Here is a 20089-nt window from a genome sequence, read left to right on the forward strand (position 1 = left end):
TGCTTATCAAAATTTTCTATAAGCATGTTAACTTTTTAATTACAAAAACTATTACCTAATATTAGTTTTTACAATTCTGAAAAAAATTATCATAGGAAAAAGTCAACAGGGAGTCAGAAGAATAATTTAGGTGATTTAAAGGGTATAAGCTTCCTTTTTGGAGTGATAAAAATGCTTTAAAATTGACTGTGGTGATGGCTGCACAACTCTGTGAATACAATGAAAACCACTGAATTTTATAATTTAAATGGGAGAACTGTATGGTATGTGAATTCCATTTCAATAAAGCTTTTACCAGATGAAGAATACATAGATACGTTACATACATATAAATATAATGTACAAAGAGTTCAAACTCAAAAAGTGTATATTTTATTAGAATCAGTTAAATTAAGTATAACAAAGTTTTTGAGATGAAAAATAAAAATACATTTTCTATAAAAATGTGGTTTTCATATAGAACTACTTATGAAACATTAAAGGTAGGGATTCATGACTGACAAAATTCAAAGAATTATTTCCATTTTAAATATACCAATAATTTCTACAGTTTAAAAATAATGTATCCTTCAAGTGAGAAATATCACTATTAAAATGAGTGCTTAGTGTTAATCCCTTACTTGTTTGTAGTCTCGCTCTCTAAGAAGATGTTCTAAAGCTAGTTTTACACTTCTGAAAGTGTCTAATTCTTTTGTTAATATTTCCTTCTGTTCGGAAATCTTCAAATTCGATGCAGAAAGATTCGCCTGACAAATTACAAGAACCACATACACATTTTAAGACACAGCATTAAGTAAAACCCTCTAAAATATACTATCAAACATATTTTTTCCTAACAAAATCATTCTTTTGTGCATAGTAATAATGTTACAAAATTTGTAAATTGGATCTGTTATACAGTACATTAAAATAAAATGAAATCAAAATAAGAGCTTATATTCTAAAAGCATTTTAGGCTTTTATATAAAAGTTATAGAAGATAAACTATTGTTTGTCCCTAATTTAAACTTTAATATGCTGGAACTTAAAAATAGTTCTCTATTCCAAATAATACTATCGAAAACAGATACATTTCACCTCTCATAAGATTTTAGTTTTAAATTCGCTCTTCAGAAAAGCTGATTTTCTAGTTCAACTCCGGTTAATTCAAGCACCCAAAATATATTGTTTCTAGCTTAGCCTCTTATCAGGTGTATGCCTGAGATTATCTTTCAGGAAAAGAATTGTAGTTAATGACACGGGAATAAAGAATTCTGATAAACCCTCATTTTTGGTATTAAATACTCATATGTGAGCATACCTACATAAGATATGAGACCTCAGTTAATACATTCTGAGTAATATACTAGCTTTTCATTTTATTATATATTCATAAGTCACTCACATTTTCAAAATTAATCTTTTCAATGGTGTCCTTAAATAGTGGCAAAAGTAATTCTATAGAACGAGTTACCAACTCCGCTTCCTTAAGTGTCGCTTCCAATTCAGTCTTTTCATTTAGGATGTCCTGCTTCAGGCTAATTACAAATGCACATACAAAATTTAAGTTAAATTCAACTTCATTTAAAGATGCTACTTAGAAATGCCATATCACATATACAGTACTCTTATTAGCAAGGACAACTTTTAGTCCAAAAGTAGCTCGAAACTTAGACTTTGAGTGTAAGCAAATTTTAAGAATACCTTATTTTACTTATATTTTACTTGTATGTAATCACAAAAGTTATTTGGGTTAAAGATACATGTATAGTTAAGTTTGAAGGAGCATTTTCAATATTTATAAATAAAATTCCAAGTGATATGGAAACTCTTTAATTGGCAGCTTTTCTCTTTCTTTGTAAAACATAACGGCTCATTAACAACTGATGGCATCCTAGAGGCTATGTCAAAAATATGTGTTAAGTACAACTGGCTTAAAGTAGGAAGCCTAAGAACATTCTATCTATAAATGACACCTGTCCTTTATTAAAAACCACAGGCAGAAAGTCAAGTATGATTATAGATGATAAAATATTAGTTTCATTTATAACAAGTTAAAGCAGAAGCTGGACTAAGCTATCCATACTGACAGTAATGGTATACTAAGATTGCCACTTGGCAGGGGGGCAATATTTCATGTAAATAACAAGTGTATTCCCCACTCTAAAGAAGTATGACAAGTATTTGCTATATAGTAATATACCAAATGACAGTGATTTCACAAGCATTAATTACATTTCTGATATCACATATTATTACATTTTCATTTATCTTAAATAGCTTTATTTTGCAAATTCTTAACAGATGAGGTTTTCATTTTTTTTTTCTTTTTCTTTTTTGAGATGGAGTCTCGCTCTGTCACCCAGGCTCTGTCACCCAGGAGTGTAGTGGTGCTATCTCAGCTCACCGTAACCACAACCTCCACCTCCTGGGTTCAAGTGATTCTTCTACCGCAGCCTTCCAAGTAGCTGGCACAACAGGCACACGCTACCACATCTGGCTAATTTTTGCATTTTTGCACTAGAGATGGGGTTTCAGCATGTTGGCCAGGCTGATCTTGAACTCCTGACCTCAAGTGATCCACCTGCCTCATCCTCCCAAAGTGCTGAGATTATAGGTATGAGCCATTGAGCCCAGCCAGGTTTTCATTTTTAATTGCTTTCATTAAGATTCAAAAAAACTAGCTGAATTCTGCTAGATGAGTACCTTTGTAATCAGATTAAATATATTTTAATAAATAAATACTAGATTTGAAAAAGATACTCTTAAAAGAATGCTGTATTTGATTCAAATAATTTATATTATGGACAAAACAGGAAATCCTGAAATCGGAAATTTAGATTTCCCCTGATACTGATGAGAATACCAGCTGAGATGACTTTCACTGGTACACCGTGGTAAATCTTCTTTCTCTGATATAGTTTTAAGATGGGAAAAGAGTTCTTCTGAATGACTTCCATCATTTATAGCCGTCTCCATAAATTCAGTAAATGGATTTACAGGTGGCTTCACAGCAACTTCTCCACATAAGCTGACACCTAGGAAATATTTTAGTTATTAAATTTATGTCAATAGAGATTTTTTTGTCATTACTCTCTCATAAAAAATAAAGGTCATAAGAATGTGTAAAACAATAACATTTCAAAGACAAAATAAAAAGTATAACTGCTACTCATTGTGATACTAATTCAAAATTGTATCAAAATTGCATAGCACAACCACTCAACAATGGCCAATTTCCATACACTGTTTCCAAAAGGCCTGATAATTCCTAAATAATCACAACAGTGTCAAAATCTTTATTAGTCTATTTCTTGAAGTATTACAATATTTGAACCCAGCAGGACTATAAAACAAATATAAAAACCATGGGTTACCTATAGTCTGTCTTATTAGGCCCATGCCATAAGAAATGTATGTTATTTATGCCTAAATCTGTAGAAATTTAACTTTTCAAAGACTTGGCAACAATAGCTACAAAGGATAAGATATTCAATTGCAAGCAGACTTTTCAAAAGTAAATTCACTTACTCCTATTCCCAACTCAATCTAGAATATTGGTGATAATGAAAAGAACAGACAGACATTACTTCCAAATTTTACTAATGTAATTGTTTTTACTCACACCTGTAGATGTCACTTTAAAAATGTGAATATTTAAGAATTTCCTCAAAACTACTCCAATTGAAGTAATGAGTTAGAGCTTTGGCAACCATTAAGGCTCTGTTTTCCCAACTCTAACCATACATGGTAATGTGTTCCCTGACTTCATTTTATGTTTACACAAAATCAAAGGTAATATTCAAGGTTTTCTACATTTTTTTCAGATATTTACCTCTTGTAATTTAGTTTTGTATGTCTGTATTACAAAACACATTATATTCAAGAATTTTTAACACTTAAGAGAAGAAGTGAAATTACAGGTTGAAGATTATTTATATTAGCCATTCAGAAACCTTCCAAAGTGTCCATAAAATGTACATATTTTATCTGAATGTCCTATATACTGTAGAGACAAATATTTAGGAAACAGGCCAATGAAGTAAGGTCATATTTTTTAAATACTAGAAAGTAAAGTTCAAAAGGAACTGCTAAGTAACCAACTTAGTCTAGGATGATTCCCTTGAATGCTGCAAATATGCAACATCTATTACAAGGGTATAACAATATTTTGAGCTATCTATAGACTAGAAGAATTACAAGTATACAAAATCAAATAAAAAACCAAACCTAAAAGTTAAGAATATGCTCGGGATAAGTCACTGCAATCAAGAGAACCATCATCTACTAATTCGTTCAGTTGCAATAGCTATCCCATACAGAAAGCAACTGGTACCAACCCTTCACTTGTTTAAATATTTGTCATATTTGTCTCTCTGTGGACTGGAATCTCAAGAAAGAATGTCTTTTTTATATTTCAATCCTCAGCACCTACAAGCCTCGTAAAAGCTAAGCAAAAATTGAAGGAAAACACTTAAGGCTTAGAGCTCTTAAAGAATATAATGACTAAAGACTGTTTACCTTTTTTTCAAATTCACCCCTTGATTTGTCTTTTCAGGGATCATTAAAAGAAAAACGGTTCCTATATTTGCAATAAAGGTTTAAAAAACAATCTAAGAAGACAGAAATTTTCAATTTGTAAAAAATATTTTACAAGATAAGACTAGTTTGGTATCGGTATTTTATACACAACTTTTCTAAAAGTTTTATCATAAAATAAAGTGATAAAATTTTTCTGCTTCATCACCTATAATTGGTAACTGCCACTTATCTTAAAGGGTAAACAAATAAATAATAAAATCAACACTGTAAAAATAGGAATTCAGAATGACTTTCTACCTAACATTCTAAAATGGAATCTACATTACTGATTTCTCAACACACAAGAAAGAGAACTATTTGTCTCAGGTATTTCCATGAAAATTGTCAACAATCATCTTCTCCAGGATAAATATTGTTCAGATTCCAAGGCACTCCACTGCTTTTGTGTTGTGATAACTGTATAACAAAAAATATGTTGAACAAAAATGTAGTAATTTTCTTTAGCATAAAAAGTCCTACTTTATAAGAAATGCTATCGTTTTATTGGATCAAATGTATTCTTGTATAGAAAAGCAGATATTTCACAATAAGATGTTTTTAGTAATGTGGAATATACTGTTAACTGACAAATGTATTGTACTTTTGTACAACTTGTCAGTGGTGGGTGAAACAAAGACACATATTCTGTATACATGTTTAATGATCAAATCCTTTTAAAGATAACTTAAAAATTCTTCAAACTGAACGATAAGAGTGACACAATCTATCAAAACCTCTGGGATACAGCAAAGGTGGTGCTAAGAAAAAGGTTCATAGCCTTAAATGCCTACATCAAAAAGTCTGAAAGAACACAAACAGAAAATGTAAGGTCATATCTCAAGAAACTAGAGAAACAAGAACAAAACAAACCCAAACCCAACAGAAGACAGGAAATAACCAAGATCAGAGCAGAACAAAATGAAACTGGAAACAAAAATACAAAAGATAAATGAAACAAAAAGCTGGTCCTTTGAAAAGATAAATAAAATTGATAGACCATTAGCAAGATTAATCAAGAAGGGAAAAGATTCAAATAAGCTCAATTAGAAATGAAACAGGAGATATTACAACTGACACCACAGAAATACAAAAGATCACTCAGGCTACTATGAACACCTTTACACACATAAACTAGAAACCCTAGAGGAGATGGATAAATTCCTGGATACAACCCTCCTAGCTTAGATCAGGAAGAATTAGAAACCCTGAACAGCCCATTAACAAGCAGTGAGACTGAAACAGTATTTTTTAAATTACCAACAACAAAAAAAGTCCAGAACCAGACAGATTCACAGCTGAATTCTACCAGACATTCAAAGAAGAATTGGTACCAATCCTATTGGCACTATTCCACAAGATACAGAAAGAGAGAATCCTCCCTAAATCATTCTATGAAACCAGTGTCACCCTAATACCAACACCAGGAAAGGACATAACCAAAAAAGAAAACTATAGACCAACATCCCTAATGAACATAGATGCAAGAATTCTTAAAAGGTCGGGCGTGGTGGCTCACACCTGTAATCCCAGCACTTTGGGAGGCCAAGGTGGGTGGATCACGAGGTCAGGAGTTCAAGACCAGTCTGGTGAAGATGGTGAAACCCTGTCTCTACTAAAAATACAAAAATTAGCCGGGCATCCTGTAATCCCAGCTATTCAGGAGGCTGAGGCAGAGAAGTGCTTGAACCCGGGAGGCAGAGGTTGCAGTGGGTCAAGATCGTGCCACTGCACTCCAGCCTGGCAACAGAGCGAGATTCCATCTCAAAAAAAAAAAAAAAAAAAAAAAAAAAAAAAAACCTTAACAAAAGACTAGCTAACCAAATCCAACAACATATCAAAAAGATAATCCACCATGATCAAGTGGATTTCATACCAGGGATGCAGGGATGGTTTAACACCCACAAGTCAATAAATGTGATACACCACATAAACAGAATTAAAAACAAAAATCACATGATCATCTCAATAGATGCAGAAAAAGCATTTGACAAAATCCAGCATCACTTTATGATTAAAACCCCCAGCAAAATCAGCATACAAGGGACATACCTCAAAAGTCATCTATGACAAACCCATAGCCAACATAATACTAAATGGGGAAAAGTTGAAAGCATTCCCTCTGAGAACTGAAACAAGACAAAGATGCCCACTCTCACCACTTGTATTCAACATAGTACTGGAAGTCCTAGCCAGAGCAATCGGAGAAGAGAAAGAAAGAAAGGGCATCCAAATTGGTAAAGAGGAAGTCAAACTGTTGCTGTTTGCTGATGGTATGATTCTATATTTAGAGAACCCTAAAGACTCCTCCAAAAAGCTCCTAGAACTGATAAATTCAGCAGTTTCAGGATACAAAATTAATGTACACAAATCAGTAGCACTGCTATACACCAACAGTGACCAAGCTGGTAATCAAATCAAGAACTCAACCACTTTTATAATAGCTGCAAAAACAAAACAAAATAAAGTAAAATACTTAGGAATATACCTAACCAAGGAGATGAAAGATCTGTACAAGGAAAACTATAAAACACTGCTGAAAGAAATCATAGATGACAAAAACAAATGGAAACACATCCCATGCTCATGGATGGGTCAAAACAACATTGTGAAAAGGGCCATACTGCCAAAAACAATCTATAATTTAAATGCAATTCGCATCAAAATACCATCATCATTCTTAACAGAACTGGAAAAAACAATCCTGAAATTCACATGGAACTAAAAAGGGCCCACATAGCCAAAGCAAGACTAGGTGAAAAGACATCACATTACCCAATTTCAAACTATACTACAAGGCCACAGTCACCAAAACAGCATGGTACTGGTATAAAAATAGGCCCATAGACCAATGGAACAGAATAGAGAACCCAGATATAAACCCAAATACTTACAGCCAACTGATACTTGACAAAGCAAGCGAAAACATAAAGTGGGGAAAAGACACCCTATTCAACAAATGGTGCTGGGATAACTGGCAAGCCACATGTAGGAGAATGAAATTGGATCCTCATCTCTCACCTTACACAAAAATCAACTCAAGATGGATCAAAGACTTAAATCTAGGCCTGAAACTATATAAATCTAAGACTTGAAACTATAAAATTCTGGAAGATAACATCAGAAAAACCCTTCTAGATATTGGCTTAGGCAAAAATTTCATGACCAAGAACCCAAAAATAAATTCAATAAAAATAAAGATAAATAACTGAGACTTAATTAAACTAAAGAGCTCTTGCATGGCAAAAGGAATAGTCAGCAGAGTAAACAGACAACCCACAGAGTGGGAGAAAATCTTCACAATCTATACATCTGACAAAAGACTAATATCCAAAACCTACAATGAACTCAAATTAGCAAGAAAAAAAACAAACAATCCCATCAAAAAGTGGGCTAAGGACATGAATAGACAATTCTTAAAAGAATATATATAAATGGCCAAGAAACACAAAAAAAATGCTTAACATCACATCAGGGAAATGCAAATTAAAACCACAATGTGATACCACGTTACTCCTGCAAGCACAGCCATAATCAAAAAATAGTAACAGATGTTGGCATGGATGTGGTGAAAAGGGAACACTTCTACACTGTTGGTGGGAATGTAAACTAGTACAACCACTGTGGAAAACAGTGTGGAGATTCCTTAAAGAACTAATAGTAGAGCTACCATTTGATCCAGCAATCCCACTACTAAGCATCTACCCAGAGGAAAAGAAGTCATTATATGGAAAAGATACTTGCACATGCATGTTTATAGCAACACAATGTCCATCAATCAATGAGTAAAAAAACTGTGATACACATATATATGATAGAATACTACTCAGCCATAAAAAGGAATAAATTAATGGCATTCACAGCAACATGGATGGAATAGAAGACTTACTCTAAGTGAAGTAACTCAGCAATAGAAAAGCAAACATCGTATGTTCTCACTCATAAGTGGGAGCTAAGCTATGAGGATGCAAAGGCATAAGAATGAATCAGTGGACTTTGGGGACTCAATGTGAAAGGGTGGGAAGGGGGTGAGTGATAAAAGACTACAAATTGGATTCAGTGTACACTGCTCAGGAATGGGTGCACCAAAATCTCACAAATCACCACTCAAGAACTTACTCATGTAACCAAACACCACCTGTTTCCAAAAAATCTATGGAAATAAAAAATTTTTAAAAACCATTTAAAAATCCTTAAAGATGAGCAATTTTAAAATATTTTAAAATGTTTAAAGATTTAAATTTCCTATACAGAGACAATTTTGTCAGTCTACTGCCAAGAGGACATGTACTTAAAGTCTTTTCCAGGAGTGCTCGTAGGCTATGCTGATCCAGCTACATTCACTAAACTATGTTCCATTTTGGCCAACAGCAAGCATTTGGGGATAACTGTTCAGGGACCATGATGCTAGCCATGGCCAGAGAAAAAGGAAAATCATGGTACATGACCTTCCATAACACCTAGATCAGACTAAGTAAACTAACCAACTTCAGACAAATACATATTTTAAAGCAATCTCTCTAAAGAGAATAGCATACGAATCCTGCAGATTTTGTTTTGCCAAACAGGAATTCTTAGAAAACTAACTTCCACTGGCTTCAAACACAGCTTCCACTGAAAAAAGTCACCATGAAATATTCAGCAAGGAACACAAAGTAGATACAGGAATGCTGTTTTTTCCCCTTATTATTCTGGACTCTAGACAAAAGTTTACTAGAGAGGTAATAGTATGGGGGGGAAAAAAGGACAGGAAGCTTGGAAACAGGCAAAAAGCTGGAAAATAAATCTTACGGGTAAAAGCTACCAAAGTGGAAAAAACACTTTCTGATCTAGAGAGATTAGATTAGATAACTAATTCACCAATGACTTTCTCCAATGAATAAAGAAGGATGTATATTTAAAAGATGGGCTGCAGATTGGATAATATAGGCAGAAGAGTTGACAGCAAGAGTGACTGGTCTGTAAACACGGCATGTACTTCAAAGCCAACATCCCATTTCCTTCTCAAAGTGTTGCCCTGATTTCTCCAGCCCACCAAGAACTCTTTAAAAAGGTATTTTCAGAATCCTATAGTTTAGAATTAAATTGCTCCATAAATGCTCATATTTTAGTTTTCTTTTAAACTTGCTATTAACTGTAAGGACAAATATAAGCATCACTGTCTGCCCTAAAAAACTACCTAACACGGTGGAGAGCATAGATTAGGTTCTCAAATATAAGTTAAGGTGACTAAATTATTTATTGTTTAAACTCGGACACTTCTGAGTGTCCATATAGAGCCCAATTACCTGGAAAAAGGCTGGGCCAAAGATGTTCAGAATACTGTCTAATCCCAAATAAAGCCACCATCCTTTACCAGATAAACATAAAGCATAATCCTTTTCTTCAACATGACAGCTGTTGCCATTTACTGAGCAGAGCACTGACTGACCTTATAAACATCTCACAAAAGCTTCACAAGGTTGCTATTAAAAAGCTATAAATAAGGAAATTAAATCTTAGAAGGGTTAAATAGCTTGCCCAAGGTTACAAGTAAGGAATTGGTGGAACTTAGCTTTGAATTAAAAGCCATGAGATGGTGAAACCCCGTTCCTACTAAAAATACAAAAAGTAGCCGAGGCCTGGTGGTGGGCGCCTGTAGTCCCGACTACTCGAGAGGATGAGGCAGGAGAAGCACTTGAACCGGGAGGCGAAGGCTGCAGTGAGCCGAGATCGTGCCACTGCACTCCACTGCGACAGAGCAAGACTCCATCTCAAAAAAAAAAAAAAAAAAAAGTCATGAGATACTAACACATAAATATAAAAATCTACAAAGCAAAAAGTAACACACAAACTTGCCTTAATTCAGTCAGGTTTTAATACTCATAAATTCAATTTAGATTCAAAAGATGAAGACTGTTCTGCACAAGGAAATGAAGGAAATGAGTAATGAATAAAGACTGAGCTACCTAAAAGCACAGACTACAATTCTAAAGAGGGAGAGCACACCGCGACCAGATCACTAAATTCTGTTGTTCTTTAGTTTGTCACAGGGAACTTTTAGGATAGAAAAACTACATTATAAATACACATCCATTGTGAAATTAGAAGATGAAAAAGAGAGGCAAAAAGCAGATCATAAACAAGATCATGCCATTCTTACTATAAGCGGAACATCAAACTAATTTCAAAAGCAGACAGGTTTTCTGCGGTTTCTCTAACCATAACTAAGTTGCACTTAAAACTCCAAGAACCTCATTCATTCAAAAACACTTGAAACCGTACTATGCGTTGTGTGATGACGAAACTGTCTTCAAAATAGACTTTATCCCCAACAGCAGCCCCAGTATGGTTATTCTCAGTAAACAACAAGCACCACCACTCACTAACCACCCACATTCGGTGCCACCTTAATGGCCCTGCGCTTATTCTCGTATTACAACCACCCCAAAGTGATGATTACTGTCTCCATTTTACAGTTATCAGTAAGGAAGCCAGGAAGGTTAAGTGACCTAGACAAGGCCACACAGCGGGTTCAGTGGCAGAGCTGGGACTGAACACAAGTCGGCCTTTAGCACTCTCCACGACCCTAGGCCAATCCCGCACTACAGGGGTCGCCTATAGGTGCTGGGACCTAGAGGATTCCTGGAATATGCCTCACTTACGAAGCCCCCAGGGCTTCCCACAATCTGATACATAACATGAGAGGCGCTTAAAAGCCAGCCTAGTGATTAAGAGATCACTATTTCTGAAAGAAACGCAATCATATCCAGGAACGGCTCGGTCAGGACTTGGTTCTGGACAAGCCCACCTCACGCTAACATCTGCCCTGATGTCCCAGGGACCACACCCTTCCTAAGAGCGAGTCTCGCCGCCCTTTTCCCAGGCCAGGTAGCCTGAGGGAGGTGGAGGGTTTACGCGGAGGGGGCTGGGTGGGCGCGAAGGCCTTTTATTTCCGGGACCCACCACTGCCCTCACCTCCAGACCTCCAGGGGCGCCCACGGTAAACGCCCAGCAACAGCTTTGCTCCCCACAAAGTCGTCCCCAACCCAAAAGGCGTACCTACGCCCCCGCCGCTGCGTCCGCACGTCGTCGTGACGTCAGCAAGCCGTCGTCGCGCTATAAAAAGGGTCAGAGGCACCACGGCTGCTGCAGTGGAAACCCTGGCAATCCTTCCTGTGCTCTGGGTTGGCTAGGAGGGAGCGGGACGCAGGGGGCACCACAGTGGGTAGAGTAGGAAGGAAGGCAAGGGACGCGAGGTGGGAAGCAGGCGAATTCCTAGACCTGCTTGCCGCGGAAGAATGCCCTCTCAAGTGGAACAAAAGCTCAGCTAGTAACCGGCTAGTGGCTTCTCTGGCAACGGCGGCCCCGCCCCTCCCGTCAGGCCCGCAGCAGGCTGCGGATTGGTCCGGGTTAGGGACGGCGGGCAGCGCCTGTAGCTATTGGCGAGGGTGAGGGAGGGGAGCTTCTTGTCTATACTTGTGTCTCGGTAAGCTTTTTTTTTTTAAGCGTTTGTTTCTGGAAAAGGAGGGCACTTGTGTACATTACCGAAAATCATAACTGAGCCCAACTAGAAAAATAAAGCCAATTCCGAGTTTTCTGGCGCGTGGCCTGTATGTGTTCTGCTTTTTTTTTTGAGACGGAGTCTCGCTCTGTCGCCCAGGCTGGAGTGCAGTGGCGCGATCTTGGCTCGCTGCAAGCTCCGCCCCCCGAGTTCACGCCATTCTCCTGCCTCAGCCTCCCCTGTAGCTGGGACTAGAGGCGCCCGCCACCATGCCCGGCTAATTTTTTTTTTTTTTTTTTTTTTTTTGTAGTTTTAGTAGAGACGGGGTTTCACCGTGTTAGCCAGGATGGTCTCGATTTCCTGACCTCGTGATCCGCCCGTCTTGGCGTCCCAAAGTGCTGGGATTACAGGCGTGAGCCACCGCGCCCGGCCTGCTTTCGCTTTTTAAAGGGAAGATCTGAAAACGTGAAGGCAACTGCGACCGGAAGAAACCTCCTTTTAAATGTATAGTGGTATTTTTAGCTGAGATGCCTCCCTAGGCCTCAGGTTTTTTCCCGTTAAATGAGGGAGCCTGATGATGTTCTCCAAGGTGACTTCAAGGTCTCAAAGTCTTTCGTATCTGCGCTATAGCCAGCTGGTCTGGTTTTTGAAGTCCTGAAGAAGCAAAGCAAGATTTAATTCGGAAAAAATCTTCATTCAACGCCTCTACGTAATATTCATGTTTAGAATCGTACACCAACATAGGAAGTTCACAGGTAGAGCAACTGTCAACTGAGCCGTAACCGTGGCATACTGCTACCTAATAATTGGTTTCACTCAAGCACTCCAGCAATGCTTTTCCCCCACTACTGTAATTGTCCCTTTTAATAATTTAAAGCGGGAGACAGAATTAATACATTTTCAGTAAAGGGCCAGTAATATGGTTAGGCTTTGAGTCCCCAACCACATCCCATCTTCAGTTGTAATCCCCATAATCCTCATGGGTCAAGAAAGAGACCAGGTGAAGGTAATTGAATCATGGGGGCAGTTTACCCCATGCTGTTCTCGTGCCAGTGAGTTCTCAAGCGATCAGATGGTTTTGTAAGGGGCTCTTCCCCTCCACCGGGCACTTCTCCTTACTGCTGACTTACTAAGAAGGTGCCCTGCTTCCCCTTCACCTTCCTCCATGATTGTAAGTTTCCTGAGGCCTCCCCAGCAACGTTGAACTGTGAGTCTGTGAACTATTAAACCCCTTTCCTTTAAAAGTATCCAGTCTCGGGCAATTCTTTATAGCAGTATGAAAATGGGCTAATATAGCCAGATAGTATTTTATTAATAGATTTTTCAAGTCATATGGTCTCTGTGATAGTATTTATCTCTGCCATTGTTGTACCAAAAATAGCCATAGATGATACATAAATGTAAACATATGAGCTCACTAAAGTACATTTGTGTGTAGGATGCAACACTACAGTTGGGTAGAAATTGTGATTTCTACCTTCATGGCAACAAATAGGGACTAGAATGTAAAAATAGCAAACAATGAAATAGAATAAAGATACTTGAATACAAATAATACTTCAAAATTAAAAAGCAATATTTTAGATAACCTTCTGTTTGCAGAGGACAAACAGAAGGTTAAATGAAAGTGTGATGGAGAATCACCACCTTTACGTCTTTGCACTCTTTAATAGTGCCACTAATCACTGGAATTCCCCTAGGAGTATGGTATTGCCTTTGGTTTAATCTTTTAGTAGATAGGGGCAGTTCGAAAGGCTTCCCCTTTGTCTTCCCATTATAATAGCCATGAGTCAAAAAGCCAATGTCAAGATGCTGTAAATCTCCTTTAAGGTTATGACATTCAGGTCTCTTCATTAGTTCTGGTAAATTTTTTGCTGTACAAATTAAGTGGAATCTTAGTAGACTATCCATTTCAATTATAGGGACACTGATTAATTATCAACTCCTAAAGATCCCCCCTTAGTCAAACAACATGATACGTCCTGCTGGTATCATGGTAACAACAGGTATCTCATCTCTGATGGCTCAGTAGTATCACCTGTCCTCTATCACTTTGGGATCTTACTATTTCCATTAGAAAATTAGGGGTTTCATGCAATGGCAGCATCTTCGTCCCCAGGCTTATAGAATAGCAGCTACAGAGCTTTTAAAGGATTCTGGCATTCCCTATATTTTCTCAATGCTTTAGTAAAAAGAAGGTCCTTTGGCCCTCTCAGAACACCTTTGAAAGGAGATGACTGCATCACACATGATAAATCTATTCCTACAGTACTATTCCCTAAGTCTTCTTTAAAAATTGATACATACTAGATGTACATATTTTCAGGGTACATGTGATAATTGGATACATTTATATGAATGTGTAATGTGTAAAGATCAAATCAGGATAGTCAGGATATCCATCACCTTAAATATTTATCTTTATGCTATGAACATTCAAATTGTTCTCTTCTAGTTATTTTGAAATATACAATAGATTATTGTTAACTATAGTCACCCTACTTATCTGTCAAACACTGAGTCTTATTTCTTCTATCTAACTGTATGTCTGCACTCATTAATCAACCTCTCTTCATAACCCCATTCCCTAAGTCTTTTAATTCAGTCGTCTAAAATCAAGACATTTCTAAAATCTCAACTGTATTTAGTTTCAACCAACCAACTGAGCAAACCTTGACAGCCACTCCCAGATGTTCAAAGCAAGCACAGTGAATTATGGTCTCTGGTAAATATATTCATATTCGTATCTTGGACACATCAAAATATTCCTTCATCCCTGGTCTGCCACACTTGGAATTCATTATTTTCCATAGGCTTCTGCCAATATAAATAAGCAAAATCTTGCACTTTTTTTGGTATGAAAGCCTTCTCCCAGGTCAGATCTTATTTCTTCTATCTAACTGTATGTCTGCACTCATTAATCAACCTCTCTTCATTACCCCCTTCCCTAAATCCTTTTAATTCAATCCTCTAAAATCAAGAGATTTTAGAAACTAAAACTGTAAGAACAGCCTACTATATAGTAGTATTTCATTATGTAAATGTACCACAATTTGCTTATTAGTGCTCCTGTTGATAGATATTTAGGTTGTTTGCAGCTTTTAGCTATTATGAATAAGGCTGCTATAAGCATTCTTTAAAAGGCATTTTATTAGCATATGGTTTCATTTTTCTTAGCTAGGAGTATGTTTAACTTTACCAGCAGTATATGATGGTTCCTGTTGCTTCACATCCTTGCCAACATTTAGTAAAGCAGTATTTTTTATTTTAACTGTTCTAGGGGATGTGAGGTGGCAGCTCACGTGGATTTCAATTTGTGTTTTTTTGGTAATGAATGATGTTCAGTACCTTTCAGTTATTGACCATTTGTACATGATTTATGAAGTGTTGTTCAAGTCTTTTACGCATTTTTGTATTGGATTGTTGTTTTATTGTTGATTTCCAGGAGTTGTTTACATATTCTGAAAAACGATTTGCCAGATTTATATTTTCCTCCTATTTCTTATCTATCTATTTTCTTAATGGTATCTTTTGAAGAGAAGAAAATTTTTATTTGAGACATCTAACTTACCAGTATTTTTCTTTTATAGTTTAATGTACCACAACTCCACATTTGTGAAGTCGCCATGTTTTCTTTTAGAAGTTTTATTTTTTGAAGCTTTCGTAAGTAAGTATATGATGTATCTTGAATTAAGTTTTTTAGGAATGATGTAAGGAGTCAAGATTCACTTTGTTTTATACAGATACCCAATATGGTACCACCGTTTATTTAAAAGAATTTCTCTTCCCCATTGAATTAATTTAGTGCTTTTGTTGAAAATGATTAGACCATATGTGTGTGTGTGTTTATTTCTGGACAATCCATTCTAATAATTTATAATCGAAACATTTGCCTACATCACATTCTCTTGATTACTGTGGTTTTATATAAGTCTTAAAATTGGGTAGACTCCATTTACTACAAAGATGGTTGTCCACAGGGTAAGTCAGACAAGAATTGAGCAAAGTCTTAGGGAAACAGAACAACATTGCTTTTACAAGATAGAGTATCAGCGCATATCTTAGTTTGGAGTGCTATAACAAAAATATAGACTGGGTGGCTTCAACAACAGAAATTTGAGAAGTCCAAGATCAAGGTGCCAGCCATTTGGTTCCTGGGGAAGGCCCTCTTCTTGATTTGCAGAAGGATGCCTTCTTGTTTTACTCCCACATGGTAGAGACAGGAGGGAAGCAAGCTCTTTCATGTTTCTTCCTTTTATAAACAATAAGATCTTTGCTTTGTATAGAATTATAAATTACAAACTATTATTTTGCTTAATCCTTTTAACCAACGTGAGGTGGGCAGGCTGGAGGATATTAGCTCCCATTTTACAGGCAGAGTGAAAACACTGTAGCCATTTTTAGTATAAAAGCTGGGATATAAGACCTGGGATTCCATATTCACCACTGCTTTTTTCCATGACTTTGTGATACATCATTTAAAGTAATCTGATTTCACAGTGTTTTACAGTGTAAGAATAACATCTATAGTGTCTATTCCTGGCAGGTTAACTCTGGAGCCAACGAACCTAATTGATGGCCTCATAAGCTGGCACGTTTTAAGGCATTCTTATACCTCTAACTCAATTTCCAGCTATATTTGAGGGCCCCATAAGCCAAAATGTAGAATGCTGTTCTGAAAGATCAGGAAATACAATGGTCAAGCATGTTTTAAAGTTTAACCTAGGTCTGGCACATCTTCGTCAGTTGCTCAGATGGCAAGCTGTAGGATTAAAGGGAGTAGTGCGAGGATCCACTTGGGGGTGGACACTGATGAAAAACACAAGCAATATCAGAGCCACTGTTTTCAGGAAATCCCTAGAAGCCTTGTTGCTAGTTTCCTACATTATTACCAGCAGGACAAAGGGCAATACTTTTGGAGACTAGAATTTCAAGGAAAGGGTTTATTAGGCTGCCTGCCTGGGGCCTAAAAAGCCAGATAGTGTTAACTTTATCCAGGCCAAACCAAGAAAATGGTTCATCCCTTCCTGATCTGCATTTTGAGGACAGTGCTGATCATCAGAGAAGTCAAGAAATTCTGTCCTGAAGCCCAGGAGAGAAACGGTGGGCATTTCCCAGAGTTCTAGGAGGCATGGGGGCAACACAATCTGCCATGTAAAGAGAAAAAGCTATCTTGGTAAGCTTTGGTCTTCCACAGGACATGGAACCAGAAATGATCAACATCAGAGCCTGGGTGACCAGTCCTGATAACAGCAGGACTTCCTCACATAAGGTGCTTAGGTCCCTGAGGAGAAGGGTCTAAACGCCTAAAACTGCAAGCAAAATTTTGAGTGTGTACATGTTTTTCTGCTGAAGAGGTCTTTCATTCTCAAATCCTGAGCTTTTAGAGAAGAAGACTAAGCCAGTTGCAGGCTAGAATACAAAAGACACCAGTTATACTTAGAGTCAGCCAAGTCTGAGAGCTCTCAGAGCCATCAGTGAAAAGTTGGAACATAGACACACAGCAGAGACAACTAAGTTCTTTTTGTGCCATTCTTCCTAACTGTATTTCAAGTCAGTTAAAAATAAGGCCTCGGGAACCCCTAGATTCAAGTATGCCCCTGGGCTTAGTGTACTGCTGCAGGAGTCTTAGGGTGTCGTGTACAAAATGCTTATTCACTCATGAATATTAAACCCCAGGATAGAAGATGCGACAAAGCAGGACTCCTTCCTCCATGGCCTATGCTGATTTCAGAGGATGTGGCAGCCAGTATGGAGAACATGGAAATTATTCCTTAGAACTGGACTGTGCCGAGAGGTGCCTGCCATGAACATAACCTGCTGTCTCTTCCCTGACCCTTCCCTTCAGTTTTTGACAATAGAGCAGGAAATAATCTTCTCTGAAGTTACTTGATATCAGTTCTGAAAAGCAAAAACACATGCTTCCAATACACTAATACACTGTGCTTTCAGGTATTCTGGGTCTAGTTCAGCTGTGGATGACCTCACTCATGCCTTCACTCTGATAGCCAGGTGAGCCCATTCCCTTGAAGAAGCCCACCACATCATTCTTGGTAGCATGACAGGCCACCAAGAGGTGGAAAGGGTGCAAGAATAATGAGCTCTTCTGGAAATACTTCCCCAGGAAGGCAATTTCGTAGCAAATAATGCCAAACCTCCCCAGGTGCTCCCCAATAACTGTGTTGTCTGCCAGAGGGAATGGTTTTACTTTTGACCTTGACTTGCCCACGTTTCAAGATGAGTTCCTCGAGAGACTTCAGATTTAGAAATCCCCAGGTCACATAATGTTCCACTGTATGTAGCACTTCTAGGCTGAAGGTGGAGGGGTGGGGAGGAAGTGCCTTCTACAAAGACACCACTGAAAAATGTCTTCAGGCAAAGTCTTATGATGATTCTCTGCACCAGTAAACTCACATCATTAATCCTTTGAATGCAAACAACAAAGGCCGAGGAGTGTTTATCTGGTTGTTCCAAGGCACAAGGTTTTACATCTAGTCATTTGAGTTGCAGCTTGTCACATTGGTGCTGCCAAGAATCAAATAGGAATGATTCCAGTCACTTTAACCTGAGTCCTTTTCCTTTCCTCTGCTCCTTCTTTGCTATAAAGTGCCCGCTTTCACTGAGTGGCTTTGAGGACTAGATTTCTTTGAGGAATTTTTCTTTGCTCTTGCTCTGCCGACTTTCTAGTGCTACAGTTACTGACCATGTCCTCCCCACTGTCATGTCTCTTCTTATAAGAGCAATAATCATATCATGAGGGGCTCCACTTTCATGACCTAATCACCTCCCAAAGACCCCATCCTTAAATACCATCACATTCAGTATTATAGTTTCGATGTATCAATTTTGGGGAGTAGGGGATACAAACATTCAATCCATAGTAATGGACAACATGCTACCCTGAACCTTGAAAGGAGGTTCTTACTAGAAACCATCCAGAAAGGAACTAACTACCCCAGCACTACACTAACTAAACCTGTGGAGGTAGGGCTAAGTGTGGGCCTGGGGTGAGGGTGAAATGGGTTGTTACAATTACACAGTAATTAGCAACAAGGGCTTTGGAATCAGACCAACCTGTATTCATGTTTTCTACCAAGAAGTCTTGGAAAAATTACTTTACTTCTCTGAGGCTTCTCTATTAAAAAACTAAGAAATAATTCTACCCATCTAATAGGATTGTTGTGATAACTGAAGCCATAGTTGTAGAATACCTTGCCTTATCACTGATAAATCGTATGTGCTCTATAAGTGGTAGGTATTGGCAATGATTGTTTTAAGGTGCAAAGTACATGATGCACAATCAAGAATGTTTGTCTCTTTTCATCCAGATATTTTCCACATAAGTTGTAGTCTTCAGACATGAGCCTTTTTTTTAAAGAAGACTAATAGTATATGTGAATCTAGTTTTCCCTCTAACTACAAATGATTCCAGTAATTACCATAACCTGAAAAAAATCCAGGATGTTTGACCGGTTAAATAGTTACTGTCAAACTTAGCCCACCTTGCAGCATATGTTCAATGTCTACAGTCAATGAAATTAGGTCAGGTATTAAACATTTAATGCATTGTATTACATAACCAGCTTTTAAATCTGTTTATTTTAAATGTTATTCAGAAAATAACACTGTTTAACCTTGTATTTTAAGCTTAATATTCTGTCCTCTGGGACATCAGTGTTTGACCAAAGGGAAATGATGCTTAAGTGTAAAATTTACCTTTTAAACTATGTTATCACTTGGCTTTCATTAGCTATTAAGGGCTTTTTAAAGGTAATGTAACCAACTTAAGTCTCATGGCATAAAGATGCGGTGTGGTCATAGAGAAATTAAGACACTTTCTATTCTTGTATTGTTTGAAAAATCCACTCGTATAACCAGAAATTAATTTGAGAGCTAGTAAACTATTTAAAGAACCCTCAGAAAATGATGAACTCCTAGGTGCCAAGTATAAAGAGAAACATTTATAGGAAGACAGAAAGTGGTCCTTTGGACACAGAAGCTTAATAATGCAGGGATACAAATATGAAACTGCCATAGTTAGCACATGTG

At 37.4% G+C, this 20089-nt stretch overlaps 1 protein-coding gene across 9 annotated transcripts in view; it reads right to left on the reverse strand.

The window, feature by feature from the left end:
- ODF2L (outer dense fiber of sperm tails 2 like) overlaps positions 1-11904 on the reverse strand; it is a 52921-nt gene extending 41017 nt beyond the window's left edge. For 5 of the 9 annotated variants that reach the window (XM_010388782.2, XM_010388780.2, XM_030913352.1 and 2 more), the window contains exons 1-4: positions 11599-11904; positions 2846-3017; positions 1385-1517; positions 621-746 (exon numbers count right to left, since the gene is read on the reverse strand). In XM_010388782.2, the coding sequence (XP_010387084.1) occupies positions 621-746; positions 1385-1517; positions 2846-2958 (372 nt within the window). In that variant the 5' untranslated portion in view covers positions 2959-3017; positions 11599-11904. Of the gene's footprint in view, positions 1-620; positions 747-1384; positions 1518-2845; positions 3018-4500; positions 4570-11514 lie in introns of those variants that run through there. The other 4 variants (XM_010388781.2, XM_030913350.1, XM_030913349.1 and 1 more) reach the window with 4 other exon arrangements.
- Between the last annotated feature and the right edge of the window lie 8185 nt (positions 11905-20089).

This window comes from Rhinopithecus roxellana, chromosome 12 (assembly GCF_007565055.1).
Source record: "Rhinopithecus roxellana isolate Shanxi Qingling chromosome 12, ASM756505v1, whole genome shotgun sequence".
NCBI classification, from domain to species: Eukaryota; Metazoa; Chordata; class Mammalia; order Primates; family Cercopithecidae; genus Rhinopithecus; species Rhinopithecus roxellana.